This window comes from Pelecanus crispus, chromosome 1 (genome assembly GCF_030463565.1).
Source record: "Pelecanus crispus isolate bPelCri1 chromosome 1, bPelCri1.pri, whole genome shotgun sequence".
NCBI lineage: Eukaryota > Metazoa > Chordata > Aves > Pelecaniformes > Pelecanidae > Pelecanus > Pelecanus crispus.
The window spans coordinates 72,353,407-72,372,343 of NC_134643.1; the positions used below are offsets into that span (position 1 = coordinate 72,353,407).

General features: G+C 38.9%; 1 protein-coding gene across 1 annotated transcript in view; it reads left to right on the forward strand.

Moving 5' to 3' along the window:
* PTPRO (protein tyrosine phosphatase receptor type O) overlaps window positions 1-18,937 on the forward strand; it is a 157,208-nt gene that overhangs the window by 81,472 nt on the left and 56,799 nt on the right. The window contains 2 exon segments of the mRNA XM_075714319.1: window positions 8,921-9,194; window positions 18,006-18,164. Of these exon segments, the coding sequence (XP_075570434.1) occupies window positions 8,921-9,194; window positions 18,006-18,164 (433 nt within the window).

The following is an 18,937-nucleotide window of genomic DNA, read 5'->3' on the forward strand; positions in this document are numbered from 1 at the left end:
AAAAGCACCAAGCAAAACAACCAACCCTCCAAAAACCTGCACAGCAAATATTTTAGCAAGAAAAAAAGCCAGGAACTATGTATAAATAACATGAGAAAATCTCAGCACGTTATCTGGTCAGCTCTTGTCAATTTAGAGAACACATGAGCACATCAGGGTAATCAAAGGGCAGAATATCAGGTTCCACTTGGATCTGAAAACAAAATAAACCTGCTCTTGAACCTGACTAAGCAATCTTTCAGGGGACAGCCATAGCTATAGTATGGTTATGGCTTTGGGCACAAAGGTAGTAAGTATTTTAGAGCACAGAAGAGGAAGACTGGTGATCTGTAGTTAGACTTTTTTTCCTGACCATGCCGTGGTTCCTGTGACCTTTGAAGAACGGGTGGTGGGTGTTTGGGGCTTTTTTTCTGGGGAGGTTGAGGGGCAGAGAGTGATAGAAAAATGAGTGGCAATAAGGCAGACCACTTGTTTAAGGTGAACTGCAGACCAAACTAAAGTCAGCAGCTCAGATGGGGGCAAAACATACCTCATGTCTGCTTCTGAATTCTTCATGTCAGAAAAACTGATTTGAAACACAAAATTATTATTTTTTTTCTATTAATGGCTCCTTATTTAAAATTTCCAAACCTCTCTAGTAGTCTCAGAACAGAGTTGAAAAAATAGAGTTTTTGAAAATACTTAAGAGCACTTTGGTGCCTAATTTCCATTAAAATCACTTAGAGATATGGAACGAGAAGTTAGGCTCCTGGAATAGTCCCTATCTATAAGTTAATTGGCATCTAGTCTGTTCTCTTATTATAGATTGACGGGAGGGGCGGGGTGGAGAGAACAGAAAGTCTTGTTCTCTTCCACCATTTCCCACTAAGTTGCTTTGTGATTTCAAATGAATTGGATAACCATCTTGGTCTCGAGTTTCTCAGATAAACGAGAACTCTAACTTCCTCCCAGCTGTGCTCTTTGTGGATAATGCAAATAGCAAAGCGTTGCATTTTGTCTTTAACAACTAGTTCACTTGTGCATATATGAAGGGTATATATACACCCTATCAATTCAAAATGAAGGCATTTTCACTTCTGTGGTACCCATAAAGCTCAGTCTCTACCCCTCCGTCATACTCTTTGCCAGAGCATGTAAGATGAAGTGCAGCATGGTTTCTCATGGTGCAACATCAGTCTTCATGTTCTGTTGAACATCAGGAATTTTCTGTGTGACTTTCTAACATCATCTTTCAACATCAGTAGCTCTTCAGAAGCTGCTTCAGCATCAGAAGCTTACATTACAGACTTCTGTCATTTGCACAGGTAAATCCGCAATTTTGGAGCTGAAGTGCTAAACAGCATGAATGAATTTGTGCTTCCACGTCTCCTCCAGTATTCCTTCTCATCTCACATAGGGCACTTTGAAATGTAAGACACCTCAAAGATCATTTGACACCACGGAAAGAGAGATTTCTTTCTAATAATCCAAGTTCTTCAAAATCCACATTAATTTCTCACTCACTCTGCCACCTTCTTCAGCATTTTCCTGCGCTGATCTGTTCCATCTTCTTTCCTTTGTGATGGAGAGGGAACTGAAGTATGGTTGTATGTGTTTTGACCTCTAGTTGCTGTGCTGTGAAAGCACTCACTCTCAATTGATGGAGAGTATGGACATTCTTAGGTTAATATATATGTGGAGCATACTGTTCAATTAACTCCTTTTCCTAGAAAGTTATCTTTCTTTTCCTTTCCACCTAACTTCTCCTTTTTGGAATTTAACAGAGGAGCCACCTAACATGAACTTGTCTTCCCACCTGGCCTATGTGCAACTCTGTTCATATTACATTTGTTCAGGTAGAAATTTGCTTTAGCTGTTCTCCCAAAGACAGTATTGAGAACAAGTATTGATTGGAAAAGATCACTACAAGGGCCAGTTTGACAGAGTTAAGGGAATTGATGAGGCAATGTAACATGTTTCCCGTGCCCTTTTTTGTTTTCTGTTATTCACATAAAGGCTCAAGGGGGAAGGTGCATTTTAATTAAAGGACATGGTTCATCTGGCATTTGTATGTGTTTGGGTACATCCACAAGGGATGGCTAAACTTTAATTGCAGAGGCTCCAGAAAGGTCTGAGTGGATAGATGAAAGTGTTAGTGGTTGGGGAAGAGGACCAAATTCATATTTTCTTTCAGAACAATTATCCTTTTTGACATAATTTTAGTAGTAGAGAGAAGCTAAAAATCTAGAGTGGAGAGAAACCAAACTATATCTGCCTGAGAGTGAATTCCTGTCGTATGTGGGGTGTGTAAGTGCAGTTAAGATCCACAGTAGGGAGAAATGCCATCCATGAAGTTCTAACCTAGTTTTAAACTTTGTCAATATCAGGGTCTCTGGATCACTGTGCTTGGGTTTTGCACTCTCCAGTTTGCACTAGAAAAATGGGATTGAAGTGTATTTTTAGCAATAATTTATTAAATATTGGATATGCTAACAAGGTGATACAGAAAAGATATTAGCCTTACTGAATGCAAACATTTCTTTTTCACATATTTAGCATTCTGGCATTTACGTAATGCTATCATAATAGCAGTTGATAGTGTCAAGAAAGATTTCCTTCCAGTGGCTCTAAAGTAGATTATTAACTTTAGAATGGTAGCAAAACGTGATGGACTGTACATACCATATTGACGTTTGCTTAAAAAATGTCCTCATATTCTGAATCGGTGTGCAGAGAGGGGGAAAAAAAAACCCTGTCCCTTCAAAACTGTCTCCCAGAGCAAAGAAATGTTGAAGCTTATTTATAAAATATGACTAGTGGATTGTTATTACTGGCTTTTTAAGACTGAGAATAGCAACCGTGCTGAGGACACTATTCGTAGAGCAGAATGCCAGAAATGGTGTGTTAACCTGAATCAAACATCATAAATTATTGAGAACTGCTGCTTTTGCTATCTTTTCACTTCTTAAAATATTCCTTTTTGCATGGAAAGTCTTGAATATAAGGGTTTCCATTTCTCCCATGGAGTATTTCTTCCAAAGATTATTTATTAAGGGAAGCTCTCTGTACAACCTGTGGAGAAGTGTAGATAAAAACAAAAGCCGAAGGAATAAATATCCTTATTTTCAAGAAGTCTATACGTTTTTGTTACAAATCCGTAATATTTTTGTTCACACTCTTGAAGACCATTTCGAGCAATCCTTTCCTCTTGGAGTCAACACTCGTCAAGTCTGTGCCTGCTCCAGAATTCACTGATACATGTGGAAAGCTCAGGACGTACATTCTTCCCTGTATTCTACAAGGATGACTTTGCCTTTTTTGTTAAAACTGTAGGATCTAATAATGATAGCTAACAATTCCAAAGAAGCCTCAGTGTGGGGCAATTTGCACGCAGTCCTTATCTGTGCTCAAAGAGGATCTTTCGCAGATCATGGCTATGAGAACTGCTTTTTTTTTGACACTGCTTGTATCTTTTTGTGAAACCCTATCAGTTTCAGTCATATGAAATGTTTTTTATTGAGAGCCTTTGAAACAAGAATAAAGAGACTGGATGTGGAACATGGACAGTGTAAGGTTTGCTGTTGCAACATTTAGCAGAAAATACTCTGTGAAGAGGATGGGCAGGGAGCTGTGAAAATAAGAAAGGTAAATAAGAAAGGTATGGTATTGGGCTGAGCCAGATGATGCAGTAATGATGGAAGCAAGGTGGGAACCTGAAGTCATCTAAAGTAAAGATTTAAGTATACTTCAAAACACAGCTAAATTGTGTGAAACCAGAATCTGTGTCCTGTTCTGGATGGTGGCTTCACATTGCAACAGAAGGGAGTTTTAGGGACCCCTCTTTTTCCAGCTATAAAGGATTGGAAGGTGGCTGGGATTACCGCAAAACTGTGAAGTCTCTAGCCTGCACAGAGAGAGAGAGAGAATTTTATAAAATAGAGTAAATTACTAAACCAGTTTAAATAGGCCAGAATTTGACTCTGTTCCCTGCATAGTGACTCACATGAAACAATAAATCTCCAACAAGTGCATAGTAGATTTGTTAGAGATAAGATTCCAATATCTGAATAAAATGAATGTTTACCATTTTTATTGTAATTGTTCTTCAGTATCATTTGTCACCATCAGAGGAAAAACATACATTAGGAAGCTGGTGCAAAAATACTGTGACGTGACTTTTATGTTGTTTTGCAATACTATTTATTTTATGAAATTTCTTATGTGCTTTCTGTGGAGGTACCACTGCAAGACTATAGCAGAGGCCAAGATCCTGAAATCTGGATCCCAGTCCTATCTTTGTTATACGGCTTGGACTCACTGCACCCAGTGACAGAGGACTGCAGGAATTTTGCCGAGCCGGGAGCATGGACCCTTTGGCTGTTCAGTGCTCTTTCAGAAGTAATTCAGATCTCAGATGAATCCACAGGTACTCTGTCTGAAAAGGTCATCCTGGCTCTCAGTCGTTCCATTTAAGTACCTAAAATTAAGTGAGATGAATCTTGGTGAGAATTAGTTGTCATGTGATTTAGAATGAAATTAGCATTATTGGCCACTGGTACAAAATATATCTGAATATAGGAGATTCACTCACAAAAATAGCCAGTATTTCATCCGAGAGGTCTGGATATAGTGTTCAGTATTGTCTTGTAATTCTTACATGGATGTTATTTTTGACCACCATTATGCAGTAGGTGATCATAATGGTACTTTTGCCCTAAGAAGTAGATCCTCATAGCTTTAACATTTACTCCTGCTTTGGGATTTCAGATGCCCACTTTGAAAACTCTGTGATACTTCAGGATTTACTCTGTAAGAGCTGTCAGAAGTCAGATTTGTTCAGGGTCTTAGTTCCACTTGCCTAGCATTAGATAATGTGATGCAGTTACTAGTACTTTAATTTTACAGGCCTGATGAGCATCCACAGCTCCTCCTAAACTCAGTAGAACATGTAACTATGTGCACTTTTGGTAACTGGGTCCTGGCCCAATGTGTTTCAGAGTAAGACATTCAAAAGCTAAAGTACATAAAATTAGTAGCTGGTCTGCAACTTTGATCTCTTCCTCATGTGTAAAACTCATACTGTTTTAAAGGAATAAATTGAGGATATAGACTTCTGAAAAGAGAAATCTGAGCTCTGCTGCACACCATTTATTTTCCTATTACTCTTTGAATATTGTTTATTTGACATGTTGTATATGTCCTTGCCTCCCCCTCCTTTTTATTTTAATTGGGACCTGGTTATTGGCTGGAAATTCCACTAGCATGACTCATCCCTGCGCTGGAAATGACTGTGAACAGGCATCACATTGTGGGATTTACTTCCTGCCCTCCCCCCTCCCCCCCCCCCCCCTTTTCTTTTTTTTTCCTAAGTGCTTTAGCATGGCACGAGCTTGTAATAATAAACTAGGAAGGAAGTTGGAGCTAATCATTTGGTTCTGAATGCACAAGCCCTGCCAAATTTCCCCACAGGCATGAAACAGCCGCTCAAGCTGTGACACCAGCAAATTAAATCCTGGAGGTAGCTGACCAGAAGTAATGAAATGTGTATTTACCATACTGATGCTGTCAGTCCTAAGACACACTGGCTTTACAATCTAGTTAAGTGGGGCATGTTTGTCACTTCCAGTGGTGCTTAGAAAAAATACTCAGGTCTGTCCCTGGCCTTCTTGCCAAAATCACAAGCCCAGTCCTGGCTGGTAACCTCATGCAACATGAAGAACAGGATGCCCAGAATGGTCTGTTCTTTTAAAACACTGCCAAAGTGAAATCCATATCCCAAAGGAGATAAGTGATCTCATTTTATGACATGTTAATTGTCAAGACTTTTTATTCATCCGTTATCTGCCACTTCATTCTATAAAGCAAACCTTAGAGCTGAAATGAAAGGGTAAAAATTATTTCAGGAGCCAATGGGTAATAAACAACAGATGCCTCCCACAAACCATGTGTCCCATGCATGCAGCAGTTTAAAAGCCTGGGCACATACAGGTGTTGTGGAAGAGGACCACATAATCACTGAAAAGAACAGGTACCACTCAGGGGAGGGATACATTATGCAGGTGGGCACAGGAGTGGGATGGATGAGCCACACTGCTGCTGAAGAGATGTCACTCAAAAAATGCCTGTGCATCATGGCAGCAGTGGTTCAAAAACATCTGGACCCAGGCACACAAAGGAGGAAGGCTATCATTTCACAATCCCCATATGCTTAGGAGATAAGGGACTCAGAAAAAGTGATTTTCCATGGTCAGGTGTTGTCATAGGTAACAAGAACATGTATCTGTGAGGTTTCTATGTATTTAGCTGGCAGAGGCATGTTATGTCAATTGTGTGAGAACTATTGAAGAAGGTTAGTAGATCATTTGCTGAATGGCACTTGCTGTGAATTCAAGAAAACATTGCAAGGGGAAAAATAAAAGTACGGTCTTCAACATGGTTAATACAATACCCATGGAAGGATCAAAGAATAAAATCACAACCCATATGAGCAGTCTGAAAGTATCTAATTATATCCTAGGAATGTCTATAACTCTGCAATTATATGCTTAATTTCCAGCTGTACTTGATTAACATCACAAATGATTTATAATACCACCAAACACAAGGAACTTGCTTTGAACTGTTGGCACATATACATTTGTTGGGCTCTTTTGTCTGTCTCTTCACAGCAAGGTAGGCATGTTGAGTTAGTACCATGCAATTCAGCGGCAAAGCCGAGGGAAGACTAGAGTAATTTTATAGATAACACTGGTCTGTTTCCTCTAGTGAAGCATTCAAATGCAAGTCTATGGAAGGTCAAAACCCACTGACTTCTATGGGATTATACGTGCATTTCAAGCTTATTATCTACAAATAACCTTGCTGAATCAGGTCTGTCTTTCCTTGCTTGGCCTTGGAAGACAACCATGCTTTCTGTGATACAATAGCACACATGCTTCTGGAAAACCAGTCTGTGGGTGCCTTTCTTCTCCTGTCTTCCCACGTCAGGAGAGCTGGAGTAGGAATCATTCCACATTTTCTTAGTGTGGGGAGAATGGGGAGGAAGAAGGATAAGAGAACTTCTACTTGTTTTTAACCAGATCTAAACATAATCCCCAGTTAAAGGTTTAAATCTGTGTGGATCCAAATGCTGGATCAGGATTTAAGGCAAAATACAAACACTTGAAATGTGGTATTTTGATCTACGCAAGGGTAAGCCTGTTGAATTCAGCTGAGGCTAAGGAAAACACATGGAAGCTTTTGCGTAATTGTAGTCTTACATTGTAAACCTTTTGAAGCAATCACTCTGCCATCTGTGAAAAATTACCCAGAATTCCACACCAAAGTATTAATCCATTGTTAACATTGGCTTATTTCATTTTAGCAACTTAAAAGTCATTTTTTAAAAGACTAATCAAAGGAAACCTCAAATCAGCAGCTGAAGTTGCATTGCCTCTATTTTTAGTCTCAAGCTTGAAGCTGTCTAGACTGGTTATCCTATTTGGCTGGACTTACTAGACACTTGTTATCTTGTTCTTATATTGGGTCAGATGAGTGGGTTTGCTTAGGTTCCTTCTTTTCAAGTCTATAGTTTTGCCTATAGGGTGATATGACCTTAGATACGTTCTGAAATCTCAAAGCCCAATGATAAAAGCATAAATATATGTAAAGGAAAACTACTGTTACTTAAAATCTTACAGTCCTAGAACCAATTCTTTGTTCTTAGGGGGTTGGTTTGTTTGGTGTTTTTGAACAACACCATATGTGTGAATTCCAAATAGGGAGCTCGGCTCCTGCAGCATAAATCCAAAAAAGATTCTTCTCATGGAAGAATCCCCACTAAACAAAACTACAAGAAGACAGGATGTAGCCAAGCTGCTAGAATTACTCTCTGAAGGAGGTGTCTAGCTCCTTGTTACAGGAACAACTTGACTGAATGAGTAAGTTGCAAATTAGCCATGGTTGCCCACCCTGCCCTCCAAATAGAGCTCTCAGCCTGTGAAATATCAAGGAGAAAAAGATACCATGGAGTTGGGAATTGAAAATATCAGATATTACAGTTTTCACTGGGGGTAAAAAAATTCTAAGCAGCAGCATGGTCTAATAAACAAAAAGGCAACTCTTGATTAAAGCTTGAACTTTTCCTTCTCATTAATTACCATGAATCTGTTTTGAAATTCCTGTAGAGAACAAGTGCTTCTTGCTGACAGCTGGTTTGCAATTAATAAAAAGCAAAGTGTTTTCAGCTGGCAATGACTTAACTTGCTCATGATATATGAAAACAAGGTTAAATTGCTCCTTTCTCTCTACTACCAATAAAAGAAATATTGAAAATGAAATGGTGTAGCTTAGGAAATGAAAAGTGCCAACCAAAGCCATGGACATAGTGCTGAGAGCTGCTTATCACCTGGTACTTGCTGGAATGGACATATTTGGAAAAGCTTAGTCAGTGCCAAAAATTATTCTTCAGTTGCAGACTTTCAGAATATGTTACATTGAAGAATATATGATCCTGTTTCTGCAAGATAAAATAGTCTTGATTTAATCATCTCTTTTGGGGATTTAATTGACTTACACTTTGTGGCTTTATTGGAAATCCTCTTGCCCCGATACCCTTTTTAATCTCATCCTCCTGCTCTACTCTACCTTCTGTCAGGAAAGAATGGCAGAGGCTTTGTTCCTCAGGATATAAGGGATGGAGTAGCCGACGCATCGGAAAGTACATGGCAGGAACCAGCCTCTGCTGCAGAGAGACTGGCCTGATAATCAGATGCCTGTGGACTTTGGCTGACTGTGAATTGTATTACGAAAAAATTTCTAGGGTTTGATGTTAACCATCTTGCAGAATATGAAATGTAACTTTATCAGAAATATAGCATGAGTATCCTGTGATTACCAAGGGAAACGGGTAAAAGTGAAATAATAGATTTTACTTCAGCAAAGTCTTTATTCTTTCTTGTAGAATGCAGAACCTTTCCAGGTTACTGTCCGAGAAGACAATTGTATCATTGTCTCCCTCGAAGCATCTGATGTGGTGAGCTCATCCTCTGTATATGTTGTGAAGATAGCTGGAGAATCCAAGAACTACTTTTTCCAGTTTGAAGAATTCAATAGCACTTTACCTGCCCCTGTGGTTTTTAATGCCAAATACCATGGCCTATATTACATAGTAACTCTGTTGGTAGTGAACTCAAATATGGTTTCCAAGTCAGCAAGATCAATCACTGTGTTAACCAGTAAGTAACACCTTATTCTTTTTTCCTTCTGTTTCTTCTCTTTGTGTGTGTGTGTGGTTTTTTTTCTTGTGGAGAAGGTTGGGTGGGGTTTTTTTTTGTTTTCAATAGGTTCTCCTTGTGTGCAGGATGAATCCCTGTGTGAGAACAGTAGGGAATATGTGTTGAGAAGGCTTGTGAGTGAAAATTCACAAGATCCGGGCAAGAAGAAAGGGACAGCTGTGGGCTTCCCCCGGGTGACCCTTCCTGAACACTGACTGGAAAGGTTTAACATACTGAAATAAGTGATGGATGAACCTCCTTTCCAGATGTTCATCCTAAACCCTTTGAACCAGGAATTCCAAAAATCTAGTAAAAGGCATAAAAAGTGTTGACTGACATTTCAGTGTAAGCACTCCTGTTACGTGGTGAGGCATATTCTGTTTTAAATGCTGTAACAGTGTTCTTTGATTGTTAATATATTGAAGCAGTACTAAACCTGGAAAGCAGATAGTAGTCACCATGTGTTTTGCCAGTACAGCTGAAGGTTTTTGTGATGGAGACCAGATTTGTAGTAGTCTGTCTCTTACTACCTCCTGGTGCATTGATCCTGGGGGAGAGGTGTGATTTTGTTTGCTCTGTCATTATGCGAAGCACCACAGATTTCTGTGTGATCCCTGCTGTATTTCTGGCTCTGCTGTTGCTCCAGAACTGTTTCCGTGTGCCAACCTGAAACCAATTTGTGGACTATAAAATGATTTCTTCATCTAAAGGCAGATTCAAGAAAAGACAGACAAAATAATTATTTGGATGGGGCAAAACCAATTCCCAGTTCATTTGTTTTGGGTTTGGGTTTTTTTTGGTTAAATGGCACCTTAGAATCTATGGACAGTTTTAGTTGGCTTGCAGTTGAGGAATGGTTATGATTTTGTGTACTTATATTATTTTGTCAATGAGGAATGCCATCTACTGTAATAACATTCAAAGCATATTACAGTAGCCTCATATGTTACTGAGCAAGGTGCTTGAAACTTAGGAGTAGCCAGATTTTGCATCATCTATACCTTCTTCAGCCTTCCCTTGTATGCTCAAATTGTGCCCTGATGAGGACAACCATGAAGGGTCCCATGGGAAAAATATCATGGGGTTGGGTAATGCAAGTCTTTCATGTTACTGAGCAAGGTGCTTGAAACTTAGGAGTAGCCAGATTTTGCATCATCTATACCTTCTTCAGCCTTCCCTTGTATGCTCAAATTGTGCCCTGATGAGGACAACCATGAAGGGTCCCATGGGAAAAATATCATGGGGTTGGGTAATGCAAGTCTTTCACATCTTTCATAAGATGTGCAAGAACATCTATGTGTAGTGGACAATTTAAGGGTTCATATGCTGCCTGAATTTCCTTTTCTTTGACTGCTTTAACCTTGCGGACAAAGTAATAGTTCTAATCTGATTTCCTGTTTTATGCTTTGTTTGTTTTCTTAAAAGAAAATCATGGAAGCATCAGGTGTCATATACAACAGAAAAAAATGCCTCACTATGCATTTCCAGTGGGTTTGAATGCTGCACTTGCAGTTGGGCAGCAGGGCTCATTGCTATTTAATTTCCAGAGCCCACGAGGGTCACTGGTAGCAGGGGAAGGTGTGACCCAGGATGGCAGATGGAGCACATGCTCCTGTGCAGGAATCTCTGAAGGACAAAGGGAACTAGTGTCACTCAGCCCATCAAAGCCAGCCCCTGACTTCCCATTTCTGGCTCAGAGGGTTTCCACAAGGTGTTCCCAAAAGAGCATGAGGCTGACGGCTCCAAGGGCCGTAGCCCACGTTGCTCTCACTCCTCCGAGGCTTGACCATGTCCTTTCCAACAGAAAGGAGCCCACCCCTTTTCACCACCTGTCTGATGCGGGTGCGCTGGCAGCATCTCAGGGTTTCCTGCTGTGGCTTCTGCTGCTCACCCAGACCTTGGAAGGACCAGTGATTTTGGCAGTTGGCCAGTGCTTCTTGGGGAACTCGTATAACAGGAAGGGAGCAGTGTATTTCACTGCTTTTGTCTCAACAGAAAGACAACCTGGTTCATGGAAAAGAAAGGGCATTTTTGCAGGTAGTGCTGAAGGATGCTGTACCGAGCCCTAAAAGTATGCTGTAAATTGTGAGCTTCACAAGGGAAAGGGCCCAGTGTCCTTCCTAGTACTTTCTGTTAGGCAGGCTGATGCGAGCTAGCTCTCAAGTAGCAGCCTCAGCACCTCATATAGCTCATCTTTTCAGGCACAAGGCTACAGGAATGAAAGTAAAGCTGGAATGAAAAGAGAGTGTAGCAGGCTGGGCTTTTTAAGGTATCTTTCAGTACAGTGCTTTTGGGAAGAGATCTTGAAACTCATCTAGTGACCATTGGCTCCTCCTGTAAAACTGCATTGGATGATAATTAGTTTTTGTTTTCTTTTTTTTATTTTTTTTTCTTCTGTTGGTATTGTCCACTGCCTGTTTTACATCATTTTCTGACTATTAATGAACTTGATTTTTTGGCAGACAATAGTTAGGATAGATTCATATTTTTCTTCATGCCATATGCTCTTTCTGCCTGTTTAACATCCTTACTTTATTTTAACCATGCAAAGACACATAACTATCTAATTTATTCCATCTATATCTTACACATGAAAAAATGGCATGTTGCAACTAGCTTCCAGGACCAAATTAATTCCTGCTCTAATTTCATTGGTATCAGGAGAGCTTTACCAGTTGCAGATTAGCCCCATTCATTAGGCTGCCACAAGATAAATCAAGCAGGATAGCCAGTGATGCCAATGTAGTTATTCCCAAGGCTGTACTTCGATATTTCACAGTAGTTTTCTGGAATCTCCTGATGTCTGCAAAGGAGTCAGTGCAGGGAGATGTAGTCTTTCAGCTTGGCCATATGCTGGACATCTGAGTATCACACAGAGCAGTGTGTATCCGAATTGTGCATGTCAAAACAAGAGCAAGGTCCTTCAAAGAGATTGCCTACTTAGAAATTCAGTGAGAGTCATGAAAGACCTCTGCTCTCCGATGGTATATCTTGATGACATTTCCTTTTTCCTATTCACATCCCTCAGCGATGTGCTGCTTCTCAGCATATTGGCAAGAAAAAGGTATGTCTCTTCATAGGTTGAAACTTCATCCCACTCAAGTCAGAGAAGACTTTTGTTTTACCCCTCAAGGTTTTCTGTCCAGAAAAAAAAAGATTCCTCAACAGAAAGACGATTTAAAAGCTAACAAATTATATATATATATTACACATTTTATATATATGCATATATCATTATATATGTGTAAATATATATACATATAAGTATATGTGTGCATAAATATGTACATATTAAAATATAAAATATCTTAACTTTTAATAAATATACATATATGCATGTATGTATGCTATCGTTTGAGGCTTCTGTTGTTAATTTGGGCTGTCTCTATAAGACTGAACAGTTTATTTTCTGCTTGTCCCTGACTGGAATCATTTCAGGGCTTTCTCATGTTAATCAAAACACCACAAATTATAGTGTTTCCTTGTTTAGGTTCTGTAGTCCAGATTGTTGTAATGCAAAGTATGAACTATTTGTTGCAATATTTCTTCTCAGAGCCCAAGGTTTTTGCCAGCTTGAGCACAGCCCACATCCTTGCATTGCTTCCTGAGCTGGGACATTAGAAGGACGAGATGAGCAGGGTGCGTTCAACTCTTAGATAGGAAACCTGTAAAATAGAATTTGAGCACAAAATAACACTTTTTCTTCTGAGTCTGTAGCAAAGCTCTGTTCAGCAAATTGGGCTCAGTACTTAACTGAAGGTGAAAGACTGAAACCCTGACCACTTATTATTAAAGACCCCTGTGATGGTTTTCACAAGAATAGGTGTGTGGATCTCGCTGTCCTGGCCAGGTTCCTGTGTGTGCAATTATGTTGTGCCTATCAAAATGACCTTCCTTCCAATTTTCAGTCTGGACAACGTTAGAAGTAGTTCTAGTATCTAACACAATTATTTCAAGCCTGCTTTCTTCTGCTCTTGGAGTTTTGGCTTTCAAACGGGAGTGAAGTCACTCCAGAATTTATATAATTAATTTAGTGTTTTGCAGTATTTGAAAAAAAGTTCCATGTTATTACTAATTGGTTCTAAAGTAGTTTATGAGAGAGATAAAGAGCGTGGATGCAAAATCAGTGACTGAAATTCTCACTCATTCTCCATTTCTCTAGCTTGAAGCCTTGTCTTATTTTTCCCAGGGTGACTCATATCCATACAGCCTTTCTTTTTTTTTTTAAATTCACTGTCAATTTTTGTTGTAAAGAAAAAAACTGTTTGTACATTTGAAGGAATGGGGAAAGCAGTACATGGCAAAGCTATTGTGTGCTGTAGGAAAAAATGTATCTCTGCTGGGAATTGGAGAAATCAGGATCTCAGGATCTCTGAGCGTAATTAAGAGCAGCTTTGCCTGACTTTTATTTTAGCTTGTGATTAGGAGTTTTGAGTGGTAAATGTCTCATTGTTTCAAAAGCTGATGATTCCTTACATAAATCACTGTAAAATATATTCCCTTTAGGGAGAGTTCTGCCTCTGTGTCTTCTACAAAAAATATTCTCCTCAAGAGACCAGTGGGTCTGCTGCCTGGGACTCTGATCTCTTCAGCTCTCAGAAAGTAATTGGTATTAGACCTAGTTAATACTCAGTTGTCATTGTGCCAGATGCTGCAGGAAGTGATTCAGCAGGTCGAATCCTTTCCTCTGGCTCATTAATGGATCAGGGCTGTTGAAGTAGGAGCTTCAGAGGTTTTTTCCCAATGAAATATAAAACTTAAGCCCTTTGTGCTTTTCTTTCCTGAAGGATGACATGGCACATCTTTAAAAAGCCCTAATTTTGAAACATAACTCAGAAGAACATCTAGGTCCATTAGCGCTCAGCTTTCCCCAGCAAACAAATCATGTTATCCCCTTTTTAAGGTGAAAAACCCCCTCCATCAGAATCAAAGAAGCAAAAGGAACTGCAACCATATGAGTATTTTTTCCTGCCATGGTTTCCATTGGAAGGCTGATTTAAAGTATTGGCCTAAATCTGTTCAAGAACAACAGATACACCTTTGTTCTTGTGACATCTTTTTTTAGTTTGTATTGTCTTTCTATTTGTCATCGTATGTGGGCATCTAGAAAGTGCAGTATATACCATCATTGCTTAGATACTACTTTCACTTACATTCCCCTTTCATAAGTAATTGCACATGGTATCCTCTATTACATATCATAAAGTTGAACATTATGTTCCTAAAGTATTAAACAGCAGCTGTTTAATCTCAGAAATGGTTGCTTTTTAGCAAGAGAGAAAATGATCCCGAAAGTTTATAGCATAATGGAAGCTTTGCCCTGGCTAGGACTTACTCCCAGTTACTATATAGGTATGGAAATAGTGTCATCCTGGGGAGAAAGTTAGGTAGTTCACAACTTCTTCCTATGGATAGAGGTGATTACCCACTGGAGTTAGGTCACTCCACTAATGGGGCTTCTTTTTTATAAAAGTCACAATATGAAGGTAAATCACAATTACTTAGGGTTTGAGTATGAGAAGCAAGAGAGTTGATCTCAGTCCCATTCAACCACCCACATGTAATATTACATCTAACCTACACAGTAATCAGTCATTAATTGAATCTCTAGAGTGACTCGATCTACAAATATTAAAACCAAATTGATTTGGACTGGAATACGGTACTTATTTTCAATGCACTTATTTTTTCCTGAATGGCAAACGTTAATGTGTCTGGCACAGGCTGAATGCATTAATGGAGGATTTAGCATCCAGAATTTTCCAGCGCATTTGAGGAAACAGTTAGCAGTATTTATTATGCTATCTTGATGTTTGTATAATGCAAGCTGTGTGCTAAATGCAGAATGCTGTAGAGTCCAGGAGAAACACAGAAGTTTCTCATAAACAGATATAATGGGAAAGCAGTTGCTATAGGAGCAGCAAATCCTGAGACACTAAGAGAAAAGGCAAATTTAGGTCTTGATCCTGCAAGCTTATCTATGTGTGTTTAGTATAATCTGCAAGTCTAAAAATAAAGCGACTGTACATGAAGAAGTGCCTTAAACATGCTGTTAGAGGGACACTGAAATCATCTAAGTCACTTCTGTAATATGACTTCAGACATCAGTGTGGTGCCGAGCGTTTATAAAGCTCTAAGTTTTCTTAAGTGTTATATTACACTTTATTTAGGCTATTTCTTGAGAACCACTGAAATCTGTGAAAAGCTGGATCCTAAATACTGAAAGCTGTAAAATTAAAAAGACCAGACTGTTTACGCTCTGAATTATAAGTATAGATAGTGAAGAGTGACATTTTACATATTCTTTAAGTTTAATAACCCTAGGAACAGTTAGTAAGTGAAAAACGGAACATGATTTTTATCTGCCGAGTGTCCTTTTAATTTCACAGTGTACAAATAGGTTTTGATGTGAAGATTTGGTGCTGAAGGAAGTAAGATAATGGAAGAATCTTTAAATTGCATTAGATCACTCATGCTACTCTGCTAACATCAGCCATGAGCAAGGAGAGTATAGTAAGCGGAAGATAACAACAAGAAAGAGAGTCTGTGGTGATTACTGCTTAATTCAATTATTGGTTAATTAAATCAAAGCATCAGGAGGAAAAAATCATTTGGATTAAAAATGAATATAACTTCCATCCTTTATTTGATTTGTTGTAGGAAGGAATAAATGGGGTAATTTAATCACTGACATAAGAAAGTTTCAGTAATTCTTTCAGAAATAAGGAGACCTCAGATGTGAATGAGATAGCAGAAGAAAGCCCAGGGCATACCCGCTAACATGAAAGATGACTGCACGCAAAAGCTGTGCTATTTAAGAGATTGTTATTGTCATTTAAACTACTATCATGTGCTGTGTGAGCTGTGATATGAACCCTCTGGTCATGTGGATAGTCAGATCAACTATTTATTTCAGAATAAGCGATGGAAAAAGCCTCAGCAGAAAGAAGAGGGTAGGCTTTGTTTCCTGTGATCTGCTTTATTCCTATTTATTCCTAGGCTATCATGAATTGTCAGCAAAATTTTCATAGATCCCATCACTGAAGTGCCTGTTGGTATCTGTGAGACTGGGAGTTTCTATTTATAAGTGGGTAACATACAAATATACTGATGTTTACCTGCAGCTAATGAAGCATCTTTTCCATGAGAAACAGTTTAATAATCCCACAACATTGTGTTCCCATGCTTTGACAAAGTTAAAAATGACAACATAACTTCTTCTTAAGACTCAGGGAGAGACTCTGCATCCATGGCTTTTGTTCTTAGTTGTTTTTTCTTCTCCACTTCTAATCACATCTGGAAACTTAGTACTGTGATGAAAATGGTGTGCTATTAATTGGGATTTAATTTTTGCTTCCACTACAGTCTTGCTTTTCCATCTTTGAGTAACCACCTTCTGTGGGATATTTCTACTTTTGAAACTGATACTGCTCTTCCCTTTCATCTACTCTTTCTCTTGCTTGTTGTGACTCTATGCTCTTTGTGGAAAAACATTTTATTAGTTTTTCTCCAGGGCCTATGGCAGCAGGACTTTGAACTCAAATGTGTACTCTAAGGCCATGCTAACGAACAGCCTGAATTTTTCAATCTGTTCCCTACAGTGTGCAGGAACTAAATCAACATGATAGTACTTATAAGGATGTAGGCATAATTACTGAGGGTGTTGTGCATTAACTACCTCCATTAAAATATGTTACTATGACAAATTTCAGCTATCATTAACCTGTTTTTGAATATCTGCTTTGCCTTCTTAACCAATGTATAGTTGGGCTGCTATCATTTTTTTTTTCTTGCTGAAGAGAGAATCAAGCAAAAGGCTAATTTTTTTTTTTTTAAATTTTTCTTTTTTTTTTTTTTTGTGGATAAAGGAGGCTGAATAAAACTGTGACTCTCTTATTAGCAACAATCCAGACTCCTAGCTACAGTGAATTGACACAGCTTTCCTTAGTCAATGGAACTACACTGGTCTAGATGCCACATCACAGGACATAGGCTATTTTTCTTACTTTTTATAGCCCACCTGGCTCAGAGTTCAGAGCACTAGATTGGCAGTTCCACGCTTACCTCCTTTCTGTGCACAGCTTCTGTTGTGCCCTCCAGTAAACCACTTCTCTGTACCTCAGTTCTTCATCTATAAAATAATGGTAATGGTACTGCTATATTTTGTAGATGTTTGGTGTGGATAAATACTTTGAAGATTGTGGCCCTCTCAGATGTGGTAGGAATGGGAACTGTGTAATTACCCATGAGAGAAAGAAATGAATACATATAAAAATAGAAAATCTTCATTCAGATAACTTCCTTTGGCCGTTATACTGATAAGCTTCTCAGCTAATCTTAAAAGTTCAGATTTATGCCAAAGTTATGAGCGATTTCAAGTGTTTTGTTGTTTTTGTCTGGGCACTTTTACATGATTGGCAAGCATTAAAGATTAAAATCTTTCTGGGGTGATGACTGTGAGTGCTTGAATAACAACTGCTATTTCAACCTTGTTTTTTATGGCGAATACGGAAATTTCTCTGTTAAAGTGTAATATCAAGAACATAAATTGTTTTGTGGGGGAACACACAAATCTTGGCTTTGACAACGTCCCAGGTAGTTTTTCCCCAGGCCTCTGTGAAGCCCCAGGTATCACCTGGTAGATTGAAGAGTGCCTGTGCCATACCTACCAAACCCATTTGTTTCTTTGGTGTTGAATATGTGTCAAGAACTCAGTTTGCCTATTAATCTGCTCCTTTCTTCCTTTTTTCCTTTTATTTGTATATCCTTTAGAACCCCTTCCTGTGAGCAGTGTTTCTATCTATGATTACAAACCATCTCCAGAAACAGGAGTGTTGTTTGAAATTCAGTACCCAGAGAAGTACAATGTTTTTACCAGGGTAAATATAAGCTATTGGGAAGGAAAAGACTACCGAACAATGCTGTACAAAGGTAGGAGGAAACTATTCCACTAAAACTTAATGCTACCTCTGCTGGAAACATTTTAAACAGTGGTCTTACGTGTGGGTTTGGCATCTATTGGTTATAATGATGTATATTTCTGGTAATGTGTCTGTTTATATAGTAACTTTTATATCATGAAGTAAGGGATGCATCTTCGAAATGAGCTAGTGGTTCGCTTTGGATTTAAGCCTGCTTCCCATCCTACTTCTAGTGATGTTTCCTTTCTTTTGGATTTTAGAGGAAGACTGGGTGGTCTGGATTTTTTTAATAAGTTCTGAAATCAACCTGGGAAGGAATCCCCAATCTCTGGTGCTTCCAAATAAGCATATACACTAAAATCCCCAAATCCACCATTTTTTTAATCTTCCCTGCTGCTGTACAATCCAAAAGAAAAGGAAAAAGGAAAGAAACCCAAAACTCAGTAGGAAGGACAGAGATAAGTTTTTGCTTTCTAGATATGCTTGTTGAAACCCTTGGATGACATTCTGTGTCAGTTGAAAGCATTAAAAAGATTCCCAGTCCCTTCCCTCTGGTGAAGGTTTCCTCTTTGGTGAATAGCTGATAGGAGAGCTCTGGGATGCCCCAGAGCTGGGAAACCCATTCCATATACCTGATTCCTGGTGCAGGACTTAAGCCTGGCAGTTCTGTATCGCCATACAGTGCCACAGTGCTAATAGTACTATGCTGTGTAGTACTGTGTATTAGTGTAGCTTTCAGTATTGTCCCTGAGCTAACAAACCCTGCTGCATATTATAAACTTC